Genomic DNA, 19,218 nt, shown 5'->3' with positions numbered 1-19,218 from the left:
TCTTTTAAGAATATGTCTTGTTTGTATATTAATTCAGTTCTGCAACATTCAGGCAGCTGCAGTCCTGCCGTTGATCATTATAGAATTTCATACCTGGAGGTGGCTTATAGGATCAAAACCTTTTATAACCAACCCTTCTGTTCAAAATGAAGACACAAAGAGTGGGCACCTATGGAGAGTGAGTTGGCAAAGCTAGAGCTAAGGCTAAGGTTGGAGATTTAGGGCCGCTGGAGCTCTTTTTCATATATATATTAAGAATTATAATCATGTTGTATATTCTTTTTCAGTCTGACTTTTAATTATTTATTTGTAGAGCTAGACAAAGAAGATGTCATTACATAACATAAAAACTCACTTTCAGAGAAAATGCTTATAACTAGAAAGGAAAAATTGGCTTTGGAGGAGCTCAAGTCTTTGTGGAGGTTGTCATGTTGTATTATTCAAGGGATTGTACAGTTGAAGCCTTCATTTTTTGACACACACACACACACACACACCCAAAAAGATACAATCCAGAGAGATTAAGTTTAAAATAGTTTCGTGTACTTTAAATCCTTTCTGTAGTTTGTGATGACTTCTCCATGGTTATAGCACTCGATGGTCGAATTTAGTTATCGGGAAGATTATAGACTTCACAGTCATAGAGACCTGTTGAGAACACTGGCACTTTTCAGGCCCCGGGTCAGCTGTAAGAAGTTTTCTCTTTCTTTATATAACAGCGAGATTAATAGTATCTTACTCCTTATGATTTAAATGAGAACTCATATGTCAGGTACCCAGCACAGTACCAACTATAATTGGTATTCAATTACGTAGTTTCCACTCCCTTCCCTTAAATGTTACTTCTCTTGAATAGCAACCACATGATGTTGCTGCCAGAGGACTCTGTTTATCAATCAGCTAAAGCTATTGAAATATAAATATAAATCTGACATGGAAAAATATGAGACAAAATACCATAACAACTTCAATGTCAAAATGATCAGACAGTTAGAGAAATAGAGAAGGTAAGACAGAAAGAGAGGCGGGAGAAAGGAGGAGACATATCAGAGAAAGGAAAATGACGAGTGAAAGGTAGTATATTCGGGTCAAGCCCTTTACAACTAGGCTCTAGTAACCTGTGTACAGTAGGTACTCTGTGAAGCAGCCATCCGGTTTAGACTGAAACTGGAGTGTGGAACGTTTTTAAAATCCAAACTGATAGGTCCTAGAAATACCTATTTTGACATTAACTTATTTATTTCATGATATATTATACACACACACACACACACACACATATATGTTCTCAGGGATAGGGAATGTAATCACACTTAACATTTAGTGGTAATAACATACAAAAAGGTTATTTTTTGTTTGTTTCTAATTTTTCCTTCCGATCCTATGTTGTTGTAAACCCATTAACAGGTGGCATTGCTCAGATTTTCACAGCCAAATACTTCAGAAGAAAATTTATGATGCTTGGTATGCCAGCAGTCAGAAAGAAGAGAAATTATGCCACATCTCCTGAGTGCTATGCAGTTGATAGTGACTAACAAGAGATTCCCTCCAGACATAAATGTGTGTGGTTCAGATTTCAATAACCATCTTAGACATGGATTTCCGGAATGTCAACGATAGCCATTTGCAAAGCGAGTGCTTGAAAAATGTCCATTGCTGACTGATGGGAGGCACGGTTTGCAGTCTCACCACTAATTGCTTTATTTTGGGAAGTATAGAAATGCTGTATTCCAGAAGCAAAGCAAAGCAAACCCACCATCTTCTTTGGAAAACTGTCTGGGTAAGGAGCGAACCCTGGAAGAGGCAATGGAAGATGTGATGATGATTAATACCTGCCCTGTGCCCCCACAGAATAATTTTCCTAATGAGACACAATAAAAATTACTTTCATAAGAACAAAGAGATTGCTTATAGCAGTCCATTGTATGACTAATCTAAAACTGTCATTGCTACTTTCACCATGAAATAGAAATAGCCCAGCTATAACCTAATGTCAGCAAAGAACTAGAAAGAGTAATAATCCTCTCTCTAAAGCAAATTAGCAATAAAATTGTATCAGTTAATTTCCAGCTGCTGTTTTCAAAAAACGGTTTAATCCAAGATGTAAGAATCACCAGGGGTAGCATTTTTGCATCTCTGTGGAAAAGCTGTTCATCTTAGGGTTGCATATATGTTTTTCAATTGGGGTCAGCAAAAAATAAACATGACCAAGTTAATAAATTCTGGCTCTAAAACTTGGACCCTTTCAGCTGGCAAATAAAAACGACTTAATTATTGTTATAATTAAAGAATTAAAAAATGATTACAAGACATCTGAAAATCCTATAAATAGTTTAAATTATCTCTAGTTCAAATATGTAAATAATAGAAATCTTCAGAAAAATTGAATGTACACATAAAATTAGAACCAATCTCAAAACTCTACATAGCAATCATTTAAAAGTTATTGTTAGCCATTGAATATTGCCTTTGGGGAACTAAGGCCAAAGAATGCTAGCATTCCAAAGCCTGCGTGTGCGCTTTAGGTCAATGTTCAATTTTAACTTCTATGCCTGTGGTTCTAATCCCATTTTGGAGAGCGTTCTCCGCTACATTATTGGATGCGGTTACAGTGGGATGTATTCTGAGTCTTCACTTTACTAGAAGCTATGAGCCAGTGCCTGCTTCCTTGGGGATATGGTCTGTGGACGCACAAAAACCACACTTCTGCGCCGTTCTTCTGTGTAAAAGAACCATCTCTGAGGCACAGAGGACAATCTCCGGATCATAAAGAATGGAAAGTCACCACATGTGGAGCACATTTGTGATCTCTCTCTGAAGTGATGGAGGGCAGGACCAGAAGCACAAGCAACTTCGGCACAGAGATCATGGGACAGAGCAATCAAGCCAAGCTGAGAACAGAAGCCAAGGCAAAGAGACCATGAACAGAACAGAGGACCATGAGGCTGTGAGACAGAGCAGGGGGCTGACTTCCTGGCCCACAACAGCAAAAGCAAGGGACCCTGTCACTGAGATAACTAGAGAGAGATTTGGTTGCTGTGGACCAATGACTATCCTGAATGTTTCCTGACCCTGGCTTGTGGTAACCTGCTTTACCTTCTCTAATAAACACCCTTTTTTTCAGGAGCCTTGTCTGTGGTCAAGTGCAGCCGATGATTGAACTCAGTGGTTTGCCTTGGGCGGAACAGCTGGTGTCGGAATAAAGGAAGGACGGCAGGGCTTTGCCTGACTTCTGCCTTGGGACAGTCAGATTTGGACTAGTGAGGAGATGGATGGACATCCTCCCTTATTTAGACCCAGGAGGTCAGATATGGCCTCCGTGCCGTTTTCTCACAGTTTTTTTTTCACTCTCTGCCACTGAGTTGACTGTAACTCATAACAACCTTGTAACAGTGTAGAACTGTCCTACTTTACAGGAGTAGAGAGCCTCCTCTTTCCCCAGCCAGTGGCTGGAGGTTTCAAACTACTAACCTTGAGGTTAGCAGCCCAGTGGGTCACTGCTGTGCCTCCAGAGTTCCTACTATACTGGTTAGAGCTGCTTAAATAAGCTATTCCAGAATAAAGCGATTCTTGGATAGCATTGTTACTGATGAAAATTGGAAATGAGGATGTAAATAAGTGGCCCTGTTTCTGCCCACAAGACCTGATTTTTCCTTTGTAGCATTCACCCACGTGGGAATGGTGCTTTATTGGCATAATTATTTGTGTAATACCTAATTTTCTAGGAGGTAAGCACTGAGATGACAAGAAATGTGCGTCTATGTCTTGTAGCAATGTTAAAGATATTTCAATATATATACAGTGTCATGCATGTGTCATTATGCACAGAGCATATATTATTTTAAAAAATACATTTGGACAAGAAAAATATTCCACCTTTCTCAGAGGCTGATGTTAAAAAATGAAAGTATGAACAGAAAGTCACTTTTTTTGCTTACGCCAAAAGAATCTGCAAGGAACTTTACAAAGCGCCCTTGACCTCCTGGGTGACACTCATGGAAGAACCTGCAGCCCATCCTCCCTCCCTCCGCACACTTCAGAGCAGACTGCCTGCGGAGCAACGTCAATGTCTCAGTGAAACACAGGGACATACCTGAAAGCTTTCTAATGGATTTCTCTTTAACAAAATGATGCCAGGAAAATGGACAGGTATCTTCCGTTCGGACTTGTTCACCTTAACAAAGTAGTTCTTCCGCTTTGGAATTGAAAGACACTAAATTCTACAAACCGGTTAGGTTTTAGATGACATATTAGGTAGCATGTAAACACACTCCATCGTAATGACTTCTTATGTCTCTGAAATGAATATTTTTACTGATATCAGCTGAGAGGACTGATACTGACCCCAGCAGAGAAGACTGGGGTTTTAAAATTACTTTGAAATATTAAAAAAATATTAAGTTTTAATATTTTAAAGTAGTTAGATATTGCTCTTTAGCAATGACATTGCTCTCGTTTGATGCCTATGTGGGTCACTTAACATCACTTGCTAAACTCAGCAGTCTGTTCTCTACAACGTTTACTCCATGAATAAACAAAAAGAGATTCAAAATGCTTTGTTCAAACAGATCATTTCCAGAATCTTCTCAATGTGTAAATATGAATTGGGGATCTTCAAGAGTAGAATATAATACGCTTTGTTTTCCACCTTCTCCAACCTCACGTTTCTTTCTTCTACAAGTTCTTATTGGGAATTAGTGTTCAGCAAAAACCAAACAAACAAACAAACAAAAAACAACACAGCAGCAGACACTTTGAACAACAATGCACTGATTTATTTTACGTTGTAAAAACTTTGCATAAGAATGGTTTTCTTTTTAATGACTCCTGTTTGACTTAGCCATTTTGGATGACTGCTTAGAATCCATTTATAGCTTAGTTCTGAGGGAAATAATGTGTATCCTTGGCGATAGCAGAATTGAAGCCGTTTTTGTAAAGGGCTAGGGGGTGTTGATGGGAGGAATGTTGCATTAGCACACTGAAAGAGGTGAGAATTGATAGCACAGGAGAAAATAGGATAAACCATAAAACTCAGTACGAATGGGAAAGGAGCTCGGTATGTTTGATGTGTCTTCAATGATACAGCTGTCGTACAATACAGTTCAACAACAGGAGACAATTCTGGCATAGGTCAATGTGATGCTTGATTTATTTTGCTTGGTTGATAGTCAATATTTATGATAGATTTCATTAAAATACTTAACACAAATATTTTGAAGTATCATACATAGGAAAAAATTCACATGCAGAGTAGTTCATTTTTTAGAGGATAGATAATGATAGTATATGATCAAATATAATTATTTATTTTAGCCTAACAAATATATTAATGAGGATTAACTAGAGAATATTACTAAAAAACAGTCACTCTCAGGAAGCATGTGAGAAATATAGTGATAAGTTTTATTAACATTAAAGTAATAATGCAAATTTAAATTATCTCTTTTAAAGGATAGAAATTTTAAGACAATTCATTTGATAAAAACAATATCAAAAAAAAAAAAAGAATATCTGCAGTACATATACGGCTTATTTCCTAGTAAATTATTTGAGGGAGCTTCAAAAGTTCATGGGAAATTTTCATTATCTTTTTTTTTTGATACCTCTTTGTATATGTATATATGAGGAGGTTCCCCCAAAAAAACTGAATTTGTTTTTCAAAGCTATGTATTCAATTTTTTTAAATAAAACAACTATATCACTTTCAAGTCCTCTCCATTACACTTGATACATTTGTCAGATGTGTGATTCCATTCCTGGAAACATTTTTCAAATCATCTGTTTGGATGGTTCACAGCACCTTGCACATTTTTTTTCTTCCCCTCATCTATATCTTCAAATCACTGCCCTTTCATGTCCATCTGCATTCACAGAAACAAAAAGAAGTTGCATGGAGTGAGGTCAGGTGAGTAAGGTGCATGGGGCAAGAGAAGCATACTGTTTTTTGCCCGAAACAGGCGCACAGAGATGACTAAATGAGCAGGTGCATTATTGTGGTGGCAAAACCAGTCCCCTGATTGCCACAAATCAGGCCTTTTTTGGTGCACACTGTTATACAATCTTTTCAGAACCTCTAAATAGAAAGCTTGATTAACAATCTGACCTGGTGGAAAGAACTCCAGATGCACTATGCCCTTCACATTAAAAAAAAACAACAAAAAACCCCCAAATGAGCATCATGATTTTTTTATTTCACTTGACAAGCTTTTTTTGTTGACAGTGGCCTCTTCCAGAAGCTTGATTGATGATTGCTTTTGGGATCTTAAGAGTAGCACCACCATCACCAGTAATGACCTTGGGAAAAAATGGGGTGACTTCGGAACTGTTCTTTCAAAGCTGGGCATGTGTGCACTCAATGCTCTTTTTCCTGGTCAGTTAGAGCCTGAGGCCCAAATTCTGCAGGAGCCCTTCTCATTCCTCAATCTCCCATTAAATTCACTGACTTGAGCTCCTAGATGGTCCAGAGAACTTCCCGTCTCTTCAGTGGTCCGCCGTGGGTCTTTGAGCACAAGTGCACAGATTTTGTCGACATTTTCTCCATTCAGCATGTTGACTGAAGTCCAGAAAGAGGTTTGGCATCCATTAATATTTCACCTTTTTTTAAAATGGGAAAACTACTTGTACACTTGAGTTTTTCTTGTAGCACTGTCTTGTAAGTTGTGTTGAACATCCCAACAGTTTCTGAGGCATTTTTCCAAAGCAGGAAACAAAATTTCACAGCCACACACTGTTCACTTAAATCACAAAACTGAGGCCATCACAAAAAACAAGGTTCGAGCAAAATTGCTTTTATGAAAAAATTCTCTGTGACCAGAGCAAACTTCCCAGGCAACGCCACTAACTCAGAGCAAGTTGCTCCACGTTTGCCTAGCAGGAAAAGGTGTTCTACTAAAGCTCCGTCCAGCATAGCTTTTTCCTGGTTTTGAGTTTGGGGACTCTTTTGGTATTTAAAATATAATTATACATAGTTAATATGCAACATAGAATAATTGATGCATTGAATAATACCAGAATTAACATATCTCTCTTGGAAGGAGTATAGCCAGAATGCTCTCTAGAAATGAGAATGGTGAGACTTGGCCCCATATACTTTGGACATGTTATCAAGAAGGATGACACCCCGGTGAAGGATAAGACACTTTGTACAATACAGGGTCAGTAGTAAAAAGAGGAAGAACTCAATGGTCTTATCCTACCTTTTACTCTGCTATCAATCCTCACCTCTTTCTGTACCCTACCATCCTTCTATCACCACCCTCTCAACCTTTTTTTAAACTGCCTTGATTTGGCTCTGGTCTGGGGTTTTCAATGTTTCCATCAGAGGTAAGCTCCTGGTGTGAGCTGAGAGGGCATTGGTGAGGACTCCCTGACCTCTCTTATAGTTGTGCTTGCAGTCTACTAGGAATGTTGGTACAAACCATTTTGCTAGCTGAAGATCTGCATATTTGCAAATGTTTGCTCTTTGGAAATCAGACACCCAGGTTTTTTTCTTATGAAATAAAGACTTAAAAGGAACTAAATAAATTTCCTTACATATGAATGTACATCAAAAGCATTTCAATATAAAAGATTCCTAATATCAAGGAATGTTTAATGTGGCATTTAGGTTATGTGGTGTATTTTTTTCACTGTGGTGTATTTTTTTCACTGGCTTTTCTTCTCCTTCTCCTTCACCTCTTGATTTTGTGGCAAAAAGAAAAACATGTTGTATTTTCACCCTCTCCCCAGCAGCAGGCCTATTTCCGAACGTGGTAGACTGCACCTCTGCATATGCTTTGCTGACACACATAAATTATCAAACTGTTGGATTTGATAAACTGTTACTTCTTCTGAGTTTTTTTCTGTATTAAACATAAAAATCCAAACACTGAACTACACTTCAAGTGTACGTCCTTCTGTGTCCTTCTGTGCTACTAAGGAGTGAGACTGCTTTCTGCCCGGTAGGTAGCTTTGCCTAGTCTGTGTCAGAGGCGGCAGCAGCAGCAGTGCCGTGGCACCATCAGAGTCCCCTTGCTGCCTGGCGAACGTTTCCAGGTTGCATTCTGAAAGACGAAGCGCAAGAAGAGCGCCCCTGCCCCGCAGTTTCATGTCGAGAATAAGTTTTGCACGATAATTTAGCCCACGGAAAGAAATACTAATAGCCTCTCTTGATTTTTTAAAAAGGATGTGAATACTTTAACTTTCTCAAGCTTGACTACAGAGTAGAAAAACAAGCATAGAAATGTATTAATTCTGAAAAGAGCCTGGGGAAAATGCTCATTTGCGTATTCACGCTTCCTGGCAGGTCCTTGTGAAAATAGGTAATTTTCCAAGATTGGTGTAGGTCAGTCTGGTTTGACACTAAGTGCCTTAGTTTTGCTAGTGTTCCTGTGACCAAAATGCTACAAGTGAGGGGTTTGCAGGAACAGACATTTATTTTTTCACAGTTCACGAGTCTAGATGTACGAATCCAGGGTGCCCATTCGAGGGGAAGGTACTATCAGTTCATTGTGCGGGTTTGTTTTGAATCCCCAGACAGGCTCTGTTTTTCTGCCATTCCTCCTTGTTTGCTCCTGCTCTTAATCTGCTCCTTTCATTACTCAAAAGTTAGTAGATTTAATGTACTTCATTAACCTAAAAGGAAAGCCATTCTTCCAAATGGTATTATATTCAAAAGTATAGAAGTTAGGCTTCACAATATATATTTGGGGTTGGTGGGGGCAGGATTTAATGGACAATATTAAGAATATAAAAATTATACCGCAATATGGTGGAAGGGTGTCAACTATCATTCTAATACCATTTATTTTAAAATTCATTAGGCTTATGACACTAATTCCGAAAGTGCTTGAACATATGATTAAGCAGAGCAGGCAGCTGCCCGAGTGATGAAGTTGGAGAAATACAGGAAAGACCTCCCCCACAGACATGCCACTTTCCTCACATTGAGACGACAGACTGCTAAAGCGTGCATGCTACGTGTCTGCTGTCTCTCAGGAAAGGAGTTAAAGCCCAAGGCATCTCGTTACCATCAAGGTAGCCCAACTCCTATTGCCTCCGTAGGAGAGCGTAGAGCAGCCCAGAGGTTTCCACGGCAGCGATCTGTTCAGAAGCAGACAGCCCCAGCTTTGTCTGGTGCAGCAGTAGGTACGCGCAAACAGCCGCCCTCTCAGTTCGTGTCTGAGCACTTAACCACTGCACCACAGGGCCCTCAGAGGAAAACAGGAGTTAGCTGCAAATTCATTTTCTCTGAGGTGTTAATATCTTGGAGCAAATGAAGTCGTCCCATTACTTCTCATGAGAAGAGGCATTTTTAGGATAAAGATGGAACTGAAGTCAGGTATGTTCTGGTAAGAGAGGCAAAGTCCAAAGCCCAGTTCAGAAATGGGACAGCACGGTGGCGCCCCTAGACCATCTGGCAGTAGAACAAAAGCTGCCCAGCAGGATCCTTAAGGAAGATAAGAAGGTAATGGAGACATAACCTTCCTATTTTACATCCTTGCCTTATTTTGCCTGTTGTACTTTGTCCTTTGTCATGAGGGAGAACTCCCCTTCATTCGGTGATAGATAAAATTTGAGAATTCTTTACCATACAGGAAATTATGTTATGGGTAAGAATCATGATCAGCTAGAAATTAAATTATTTTGAAAAAGAGAAATTATTTGACTTATAAAATCCCAATGTATTTTCAAGTTCCAGTAGGGTAAGTAATATCATGTACGACTAATAGAATAGAGGCATGGGGCACTTAAATAACTTGGACCACTCACTCCTGCATCCATTGATAATCTCTGTCATTATGAAGTACTCTACTCCTGCTGCAGGTAAGGTTTCCAAATTAATGAACCACTTTTCCTTTTTGCTGTAGAATTCTTTTAGTAGTAGCTAATTTACGTTAACGTCTAAGTCGCGCTACAGTCAGTTTTGACTCACGGTGGCCCTGTAGACACCAGAAAGAAACCGTGCCCTGCACCATCCTCCCAGTGGTTATGTCTGAGCCCATTGTTGCAGCCACTGTGCCAGTCCATCGCCTCCAAGATCTTCCTCTCTTTTACCGACCTTCCACCGTACCAAGTCTGACGTCCTTCTCCAGGAACGAGTCTCTCTTGATAGCACATCCAAAGTATCTGACAGGAAGTCACGTCATCCCTACTTGCAAGGAGCAATCGGGACCGTGCTTCTTCCAAAACATTCATTCATTCTCCTGACATCCCCTGATATAGCCATTATTCTTCAGAGCACCATAATTCAAATGTGTAGATTATTCTTCTTTAGTTTTCCTTACTCCTTGTCCCACTCTCGCATGTCTGCTAAGTGATTGAAAATACCGTGTCTTGGATCAGGCACACTTTAGTCCTAAGTCTGATAGTTTTGCTCTTTAAAGAGGTTTTGCAACCGATTGGACAGAATACATAAATTGATATTTTAAAAAGTATTGCTTCCATAAGTGTTGATTGTGGATTCAAATAAAATGAAATCTTTAACCATTTTTTCTCCATTTTTCATGAAGTTGTTTATTGGTCAAATTGTGAAGATTTTTCTTTACAATGAAATATAATCCATACTGAAAATTGTAATCCTTCTTCATCAGCAAGTGCTTCCTTAGCTGTAAAAACGTCTATTCATAGCAATAGTCTAAAGTTTCCCAAAGGAAACATCCCTATGAACTCTTATCGGAGTCTGTGAGGCCATTTTGACCTTTAGTGAGCAAGTTTAAACAAAAATATATATTTAATTACCCCTTAACATGATAAAGTTAAGCATAAAATGTGATATTTATTTACTATATAATAGGAGAAGTAATTGGAAAGCAGTTTTAATTTTGTAAAAAATGTTCCTGTGACTCTCCTTCAGATAATAATGGATATCTATTTTTATAGTGCTATTTTTAAAGCACTACAATTCCTATTCAATTAAAAAGTAGAATGTGCATTAAGGGTCTCCTATGAGCAAGACACTATCTTAGACACTGTAGAAACTGCAGTGACAGGAACACACCTATTTCCATTAACATGTAGAGGCTAAATAAGTGATAAAACATATAGTAACTGACTATAAGACATTATGTTAAGATATATTAAATTGGGGAAAACTCGTAGGACCCGGTGAATGTTGTAGGCATCTGTAATAGACATGAAGATAACAGGGGTGTGGGTAATCAGAGTTTGATTATAAAACCACAAGTATAAAGGTGTGAGGTAGATGCCCCAAGGAATGTGTAGTACATTTTGGTAGAAGGGTAAGATATAGTATAGTGGGAGAGTAATCTTTAGTCTAAGTCTCTTTAAAGAGTATTTATTTCCCATTATCTGTATTCATGTAATTCTTATTACAGGGCTGTCATACTACATATATTCCTCTGGGCTTGATTAAAATAAAATGTATTATCACAATGCATAGATATACTAGCTGTTTCCAACATATGTCTTAATAAATAAATGATACGTTTCTTTTTTGTGCTTATTTCTCTATCCTCTCATACTGGCTTTCCTCCCTTTCAGGCATTTCAGCCATATAATAAGTTCAACAAAATACACATATATTTTTCCTTGCATCCATGTTTCTTACTCCACACAGTCTGATGCTACTCCTCCCTAACTTCTGTAGATCATGTATGTGGTCGTACTTGGTCTCATGGATCATAACCATAACAACTCTAAGTGCTCAAGCACTGATTTTATATGCAAACATATTCCTAAAATCCTGCCCTGAAAGATATTTATATGATGGTTTGGAAGAAATACTTACCATGCATTGGAGTCTAACAATGAATCAGCACTGAACACTTAATATGTGTGAGGCAATTTTAGGCCCATTTGAGTAATAAATCATAACAAGAATGTATAAAAATGATTTGGAGTTTTGTACACCACTAAGGAGGAAAGGTTGTAAAGTCTTAGAGAAAAATGCTGCTGTTTCTCCTCATCGCCCACCAAAGGAACAGGAAAAAAGAAAGTATTTGTATCAAGAGTTTGCCTTTTTTTCTGAAAACGTAGTCTTTTTACGTGGCATCTCCTGAGCTGAGCCTCTACCAGTTTGCGTGCATGTGTGTTCCATTGGCTTTATGGCCTTCTGTTGTTTATTTCCAGGTGCAGGCCAGTTATGATGTGATGCGCTATGAAAATATTTTCTTCTTCTTCTGGGTCCTGGAACAGCTTCTTCAAAAGGAAACTGAAGAAGGAAACACTTCAACTCTCGGGCCTGATGACCCAGAAATAAAGAAATTTCTTCAAAAACATGATAAAACTATTTTCCAGCTCTCCGATGCATTCCCTTTGTTTGCCTTTTATTTTTGGAGACTGGGCATTCTCTTTAACTCAGCAGAAATAGAAACTGTTGAAAATAGCCCACTTCCTTAGCAATTTAACAGATATCAGAAGCCTAGTAAAATTGAATGTATAGAGAACTTGTGTGTAAAGGATTTTTTAAAAATATTTTTAAACTGAGCATTTTAAATAGATTGCTTAATAAAATCACTATTTTATAGGATATGAGTAATATTTCTCTATCAAAACCAGCTAGTTCCAGTTGAGAATATCATATTCCCATTTACCAATATCTTACAATATCATCTAACAATATTATTTTTTAATGGGCCTTTAATTGTCTAGCTCATAAAAAATACACATTTTGTAAGGTTTTTATGTGAAAAATGCTAAATGGTAACAAATGAGACCTTCAAGTTTCTATGTTTTGCTTTATCAACACGTAAATTGTTTCAAATATGTAATTATAAATGCAATTAAAAAAATTTTTTCCTACGTACTTCCCCTTACATCATTACTTATCAGCATAGAAGAGATATTGGGAAGAAGAAAATGTTTAGCCTGTGGAAACCATGTGACTGTTAATGTCATATATACAATACCTGTGTCAACTACTTTTTAAGGTTGTAAATTGGTTAAACTTTAAAAGTTATACTAATTACTTAGAATGTTCAGTAAATGTGTATTTTGATTTTGTTGATGACGTGTTCCAATGTGTCCATGCCTGTTAGAGTGCAGTTAAGGCATATTTAATTAAGTACTTGATGGTACTTTTATAAATTCTAGCATCTGTCCAGAAACTCACTGTGTACTTATTAAAAGTATTGGCTGAATTTTACCATTTATACAATTTTATTTAAATTATCAATAGTTGATTTTGTTTTAATTATCAAAATTATAATCAACAAACTTAATAGGTACATTTGTTATTTTTTAATTAAATACTTTTATTGGGGACTCTTACATCTCTTATCACAAATCCACACAATCATCCATTGTGTCAAGCACATTTGTACACATGCTGCCATCATCAGTTTCAGAGCATTTTCTTTCTACTTGAGCCCTTGATATCAGCTCCTCATTTTCCCCCACCCTGTTCCGCCCACCCTCCTTCATGAACCCTTGATAAGTTATAGATTATTGTTTTCATATCTTACATTGTCCTCTATCGCCCTTCACCCACTTTTCTGTTGTTCAGCCTCCTGGGAGGGGGCTATATGTTGATCCTTGTGATCAATTACCCCTTGCCTCCCCCACCATCCCTCCATCCTCCTGGTATCTATACTCTCATTGATAACCCTGAGGGGTTTATCTATCCTGGATTCCCTGTGTTGCAGACTCTTATTGGTAGCAGTGTGCATGTTCTGGTCTAATCCGATTTGTAAGGAACTAGAGGAAAGCTGTGTCTTTCATCGGTGCTATACTGCTTCCTGGCTGGGTCATCTCTTCCTTGTGACCATTCTGTGAGGCGATGTCCAATTGTCAACAGATAGGCTTTGGCCATTCTCCCAACACATACGCCCAATTCACACTGGGTATGATTTTGTTCTGGGTCTTAGATGCCTGATACCTAATCCCATCGACACCTCATGATCACACAGGCTGGTGTGCTTTTTCCATGTGGGCTTTGTTACTTCTCAGCTAGATGGCTGCTTGTTTATCTTCAAGCCTTTTAAGACTCCAGATGCTAGATTTTTGATAGCCGGGCACCGTCATCTTTCTTCACCACATTTGCTTACACACTCATTTTGTCTTCAGCGATCATGTTGGGAAGGTGAGCATCACAGAATGCCGGACTGTTAGAACAAAGTGTTGAGGGAGTACTTGAGTCGAGGTCTGATGTCCATCTGCAACCTTAATTCCTAATATATAGCTATAAGTACATAAATCTATTCCGCTCTTGTTATATATAAGTATATTTACATGTGTGCATGACTGTATTTAGACCTCTATAAATATTCTTTGCCTCCTGGTTTTTTCCTCTATTTCCTATTACTTTCCTCTTGTCCCACTATCATGCTCTGTCTTCATTCAGTTTTAGTAATTTCTCACTGCTACATTGCCCTTGATTAAGCCCCCCTAGGCATCCTATGCCTTTCTCGCCATTGGTTTTAGGTTACTTGTTGTTCCCTTGTCCCTAGGTTGGTTGCCCAACCCTTTCCTTTCTTCCACCTCCCCTTCTCCTGTATCCCCCAGGAACCATCAGTTCCATTGTTTTCGTCTCCAAATTGTTTATCCCAGATAGACACACAGAGACAATAATAAGCACAAAAGCCAGTCAAAGAAACAAAACAACAAAGGAAGGCAAATCCAACAAAACAATAACAAATAACAACAAAAAGAAAGCCAATGACAAAAAAGGAAAAGCTTATAAATAGTTCCAGGTCTGTTTTTTGACCTTTCGGAGTATTTTCCAGTCAAGTCTGAATGGGTGCCAAACTCTGTCTCCAAAGTCTATGTTTGGTATTCCACGGGATTTCATCGCTTTGCTCCCCTTGCTGCTGCTCTGTTGCATGCCCTTTGGTGTTTCACCCCAGTGTAATGGGGTCAGATGGAGCACAGTTTTTGTATTGTGTCTCCAATGTTGTCCCCCAAAGCGTTATGATTCAGTGAGGAACGTCGTGTCTCGTGGTGGGGCCATCCCTATGGTCCCCTCTGTGCATGTTGTCTGCTCTGAGCAGGAATATTGTCCTCGGGGCTTGGTGGGCTAGGAATTTCTTCTGTGTTCTTTAATCAGATGTGCCTCTCTCCCCAAGCTGTAGCTTCAGTGTTGTCCTCTGAAGTGCAGTCTTCTGTGGCTGGGGGAGTGAGGTAGGGGGAAGCAGAAATCCACATAATTGGGATTGGGGCCAGCCCCTCAGACCTCTCTATTGGTTCCCTGGTACATGCTGGTATGTTGTATTCATGTCTTGGTGCACCGGGTTGAAGTCTGGTCTCTCTCTCCCTCTCCTGTGGAGATATAAACAGTACCCTCCCCTTTGGGTGGGTCAGTGCCCTGCTTTCCCCCCCACCCCTTTCCCCCCCCCCCCCCTCCTCTTTCTCTCTCCTATTTAGTTGCCCGTATGTATCCCTCGATTGGGTTTGGACCCTGCCATAGTACCTGGACCTCACCCCCGGAATGTATGTACATAGTAGCTTTTCTCCTATGCCCCATTTCTTAAGCTTACCTCAGTGGACTCATGTTGTACTTGTCCTTTTGTGCTTGGTTTACTTTGCTTAGCATGATTTCTTCCAGTTCTTCCCATGTGGAAACATGCTTCATGCGTTCATCGCATATTTGTAGGGATGCGTATCATTGTATGTGTGTACCGCACTTTTTTGATCCACTCATCTGTTGGTGGAAATTTGGGTTGTTTTCAACTCCTTTTAATTGTGAACTGTGCTGCGATGAACATTGGAGCACAGATGTCTAACTGTGGTTTGTTTCTTGCTTCTTCTGGGTATTTGCCCAGTAGGGGGATTGCTGGATCATATGGTAGCTCGATTTCCATCTGTTTTAGGTATCGCCAAATCGATTTCCATAATGGCTGTACACACCTACAGGTCCACCGGCAGTGGACGAGAATTCCTATCTCACCATAGCCCCTCCAACACTTGTTATTTCTGATTTTTTGAATTGGGCTATCTTTGAGGGTGTTAGGTGGTTCTCATAGTTGCTTTAATTTGCATTTCTTTTATGGCTAATGATCGGGAACACTTTCTCATGTTTATTTGCCATTCGGATTTTTGCCCCTGTGGAACTTCTGTTTAGGTCCTTTGCCCACCTCCTTAGTGCGCAGTTAGTTTTTTCTTATTGTAAGCTTGCAACTTATTGTAGATTTTAGTAACAAGGCCTTTGTCTGATGTGTCATTGCTAAAGATTTTTTCCCAGTCTTTGGGCTGTCTTATTACTCTCTTGGTGAATACTTTCAATGTACCCATGTGTTTTATCTTCAGTATATCACACTTGTCAATTTGTGACTCAAATGTATTTGTATCCTTCCCCATTTCTGATAGCCTATGTGTTCTCTGTGATTTTTTTAAATGCAGTTTAGAACACAACAGTATAAATGTGCTTTATCAATTATTTGTGATACTGTTTTTATAATCACTACCAATTCTAAATGCCATTAGTCTTACAAAAGTATATCACTGATTATTTTGCTAGCTAAAGTGCTTTCTCCAAAAGATAAAGTCCTTTTAATAGTACCTGCAGCTCAATGTAACCCATGAGTCACATGCTGCTATGTCAAGCAAACAGAATCTGAGTATGCATGAGTATATATTTTATTTCTCAGAGGCATGCAGGTCACTTGACTAGCTGTCTCGACTGAACTCTCCTGAGAAGTCTTGCTGTAGGTTACTAGGACGACTGCTGCCCTAAGGTCTTGTTGGGAGTCAGGCTCTGGTCTGTTTGCTTGTTCTAGAACCTAGGGTGAGGGGGAGATATGGTTATTTTCATATTGATGGCAAGATGGGCAAGAAGATAAGTGGAGCCCTGTGATGCCTCTGAAGGCGTAGGCCCAAAGATACCAACTGGTCAAGCCCAAAGACAGGGAAGCACACTCCACCTCGAATGTGGGTTGTGCAGAGTTCCATGGCGAAGGGCCTGGAGAATAGGGGCAACCATTTATACCACCACAAGTGCCTGAGGAGAACAAGAGTAGTATTCCAGATGCTGAATTAAGAGGTTTCCTAATGTTTGATTCCTGAGAATTTGACTTAAATCACTTGACTTGACCCATACAGAATCGCCTTCACATGATGTTCCCCCATCTTCTGGGCTTAGGGTAACTGTAGGTCATTGATAAATATAAATGTACCAGCAGTGGCCCTTTTGTCCTCACTGTGCCTAGTCCTCATAAGCATCTGCCAAGATGCAACTATCCAAGAGTTTTGTCATTGAAGTGATCTCCGAGTTTCAAGGTCGTAGAATTAAAGTAGGAAGCTTATTCACTATGGAAAAAACACAGGATGTTATAGCATCGTGCACAAAATGGAGATACATCTTTCCATTTGTTATCATTTTTATGTAAGCATTTATTTTCAGTCAAGAACCATGGTGCCTAACCTTTCCTTCGCCTGTGGATAAGTGTATAAAACTTTTACTGTATAGTCAAGGGAGTATCAAGGTCTGGGAAAATGGTTCAGAGGCACATCTGACCTCTTCTGGCTACACAAGAATCCAACTCCACATCAGCCCAGACACGATTCCTGTGAGGGGCTGGGGTAAGGCACGCCTCCACCCTTGAGCTTCCTTTTCCCTATTCTGACACCAGCTATCCCCATTTCTCTGCTGAGTTTGATCATCCGTTCCAGTGGCCACACAGAACTCAATCAATACTCGCAATTGTGAGGGTGTATTAGGGAAGTTAACAAGTTCCGACAAGCCTTATCAGAAAACATCTCAGCTGTTCTCCATCATATGAGCAAGCATGTCTCTTTGGTCCTCAGCTTCTGGGACATTGAGCCGCTTGGGCTTTTCCTGGCTTGAATAAGTATTACAAAGTTCTTTTAGCACTCCTAAATGCCCTGAGGACACTCCCCTCCATAAACCTACCTCCTGCCTGAAGAATCACGGTGCTTCTTTTTGGAGAAGCCTTCAGCTCTGCCTCAAGGCTTGGCTGCATTTGCCTCCTCTTCAGAAGACTCTCAGACACACCCTACTCATGGCTCTTCCGTGGTGTAGGTGAGATTCTTCTGGCTTCTGTGATGGCTTACTTTACACTCAGAGAAATAGCAAAACTAACCAATAGCCTTCCCTAAAGTTATCTATGCCTTGTTTGCATGCTCCCACCCAGTCATTTGGTGGAGGTCACAAAGAATATGGATAGAAAGCCATACCAAGTAACTTCACCATACTACAGGTCTCGGTTTTCTGCTACAGAAAATTAAGAATTGGACATAGAAATATTTATTTTCCAAGGAAGTGGTCAAAGATAGAGGATGGATGATTTAAATTAGAATAAAAGTGTGTATAAGTAGTGTGACAATTTAGATTCTATTAATGTTTAACTTTGTAAGATTTTATTAAGAGATTAGAATGATGAATATGAACTAGAATAACGTTGGCAGGAGGAATCAGACAATGTTGAAACCCAATATAGAATTGTTTGGGAAATAAAGAGAATAATGGAATGATTCTGAAAATGGCAGAAATAAAATAAATGATAATTGCTAATACTCAACAGAGTTTGTTAGATGACTGGCACCAATCCAGAACTTTCACAATGATAACTCAATTATCCTCCCGACAGCCCTATGAAAAAGGTAGAATTATTTCTCTATTTTAAAAGTGAGAAACTCAGCGAAAGGAATATTAACACATTCAAGTTCGCATACCCAGGAAATTGCCAAATTATATTTCACCTCTAGGAACTTTCTCTATCCACACTCTTGGGAACCATGGTGGGTTTCTCATTACACTGCAAACCACCAAGTTAGCAGTCAAATCCGCCATCCATTCTGCAGGAGAAAGATGGGGCTTTTTCACTCCCTTAAAGAGGACAGTCTCAGAAACCCACAGAGCAGTTCTCCTCTGTCCTGTAGGGTCCCTGTGAGTCAGGACTATGCGTAGTGTGGAAGTGAATTTGTTTGTGAGTTTGGATCCACATTCCTGAGGACTGCACTACACGGTCAGTTCAATGCAGGCTGCCCTGCTACTTTTAGTGAAGCTTTCACAAAACCAGTTTCTTTTCAATTGACAGCTAAAATGTATTCCCCAGGGTGAGTCCTCTAGAACAGTGATTCATTAGTGGTTTATTTTGGATTCTTCAGTCCCTAAAGACCAGCTACTCTATATACCTCTATATTTTAGGGAGAGCATCTTTGATATTTTGGGATCTTAACATTTTTGTTCAAGACGCTTTAGGCAAGTTTCAGATTATCTTCAAAACTAATGTTCTGAAAGGTGCCTAGCTCTCTATACAGGGGGGCAGGTGGCCAATAATGCATCAGGCCTTGGTGCTATAGCCAGAAAATGAAATTTAATTG

The 19,218-nt window shown here is 39.3% G+C and overlaps 1 protein-coding gene across 1 annotated transcript in view; it reads left to right on the top strand.

The window, feature by feature from the left end:
* MEI4 (meiotic double-stranded break formation protein 4) overlaps positions 1-12,583 on the top strand; it is a 169,770-nt gene extending 157,187 nt beyond the window's left edge. The window contains exon 4 of the mRNA XM_013003703.2: positions 12,070-12,583. Coding sequence (XP_012859157.1) covers positions 12,070-12,339 — 270 coding nt within the window. The 3' untranslated portion in view covers positions 12,340-12,583. The remainder of the gene's footprint in view (positions 1-12,069) is intronic.
* The last annotated feature ends 6,635 nt before the right edge of the window (positions 12,584-19,218 follow it).

Source organism: Echinops telfairi, unplaced genomic scaffold (genome assembly GCF_000313985.2).
Source record: "Echinops telfairi isolate 266 unplaced genomic scaffold, ASM31398v2 ScPeMD7_3533;HRSCAF=4204_0, whole genome shotgun sequence".
Classification (NCBI taxonomy): Eukaryota; Metazoa; Chordata; class Mammalia; order Afrosoricida; family Tenrecidae; genus Echinops; species Echinops telfairi.
Note: the sequence above shows the minus strand (reverse complement) of the source record. Positions and strands in the feature narration are given on the sequence as shown.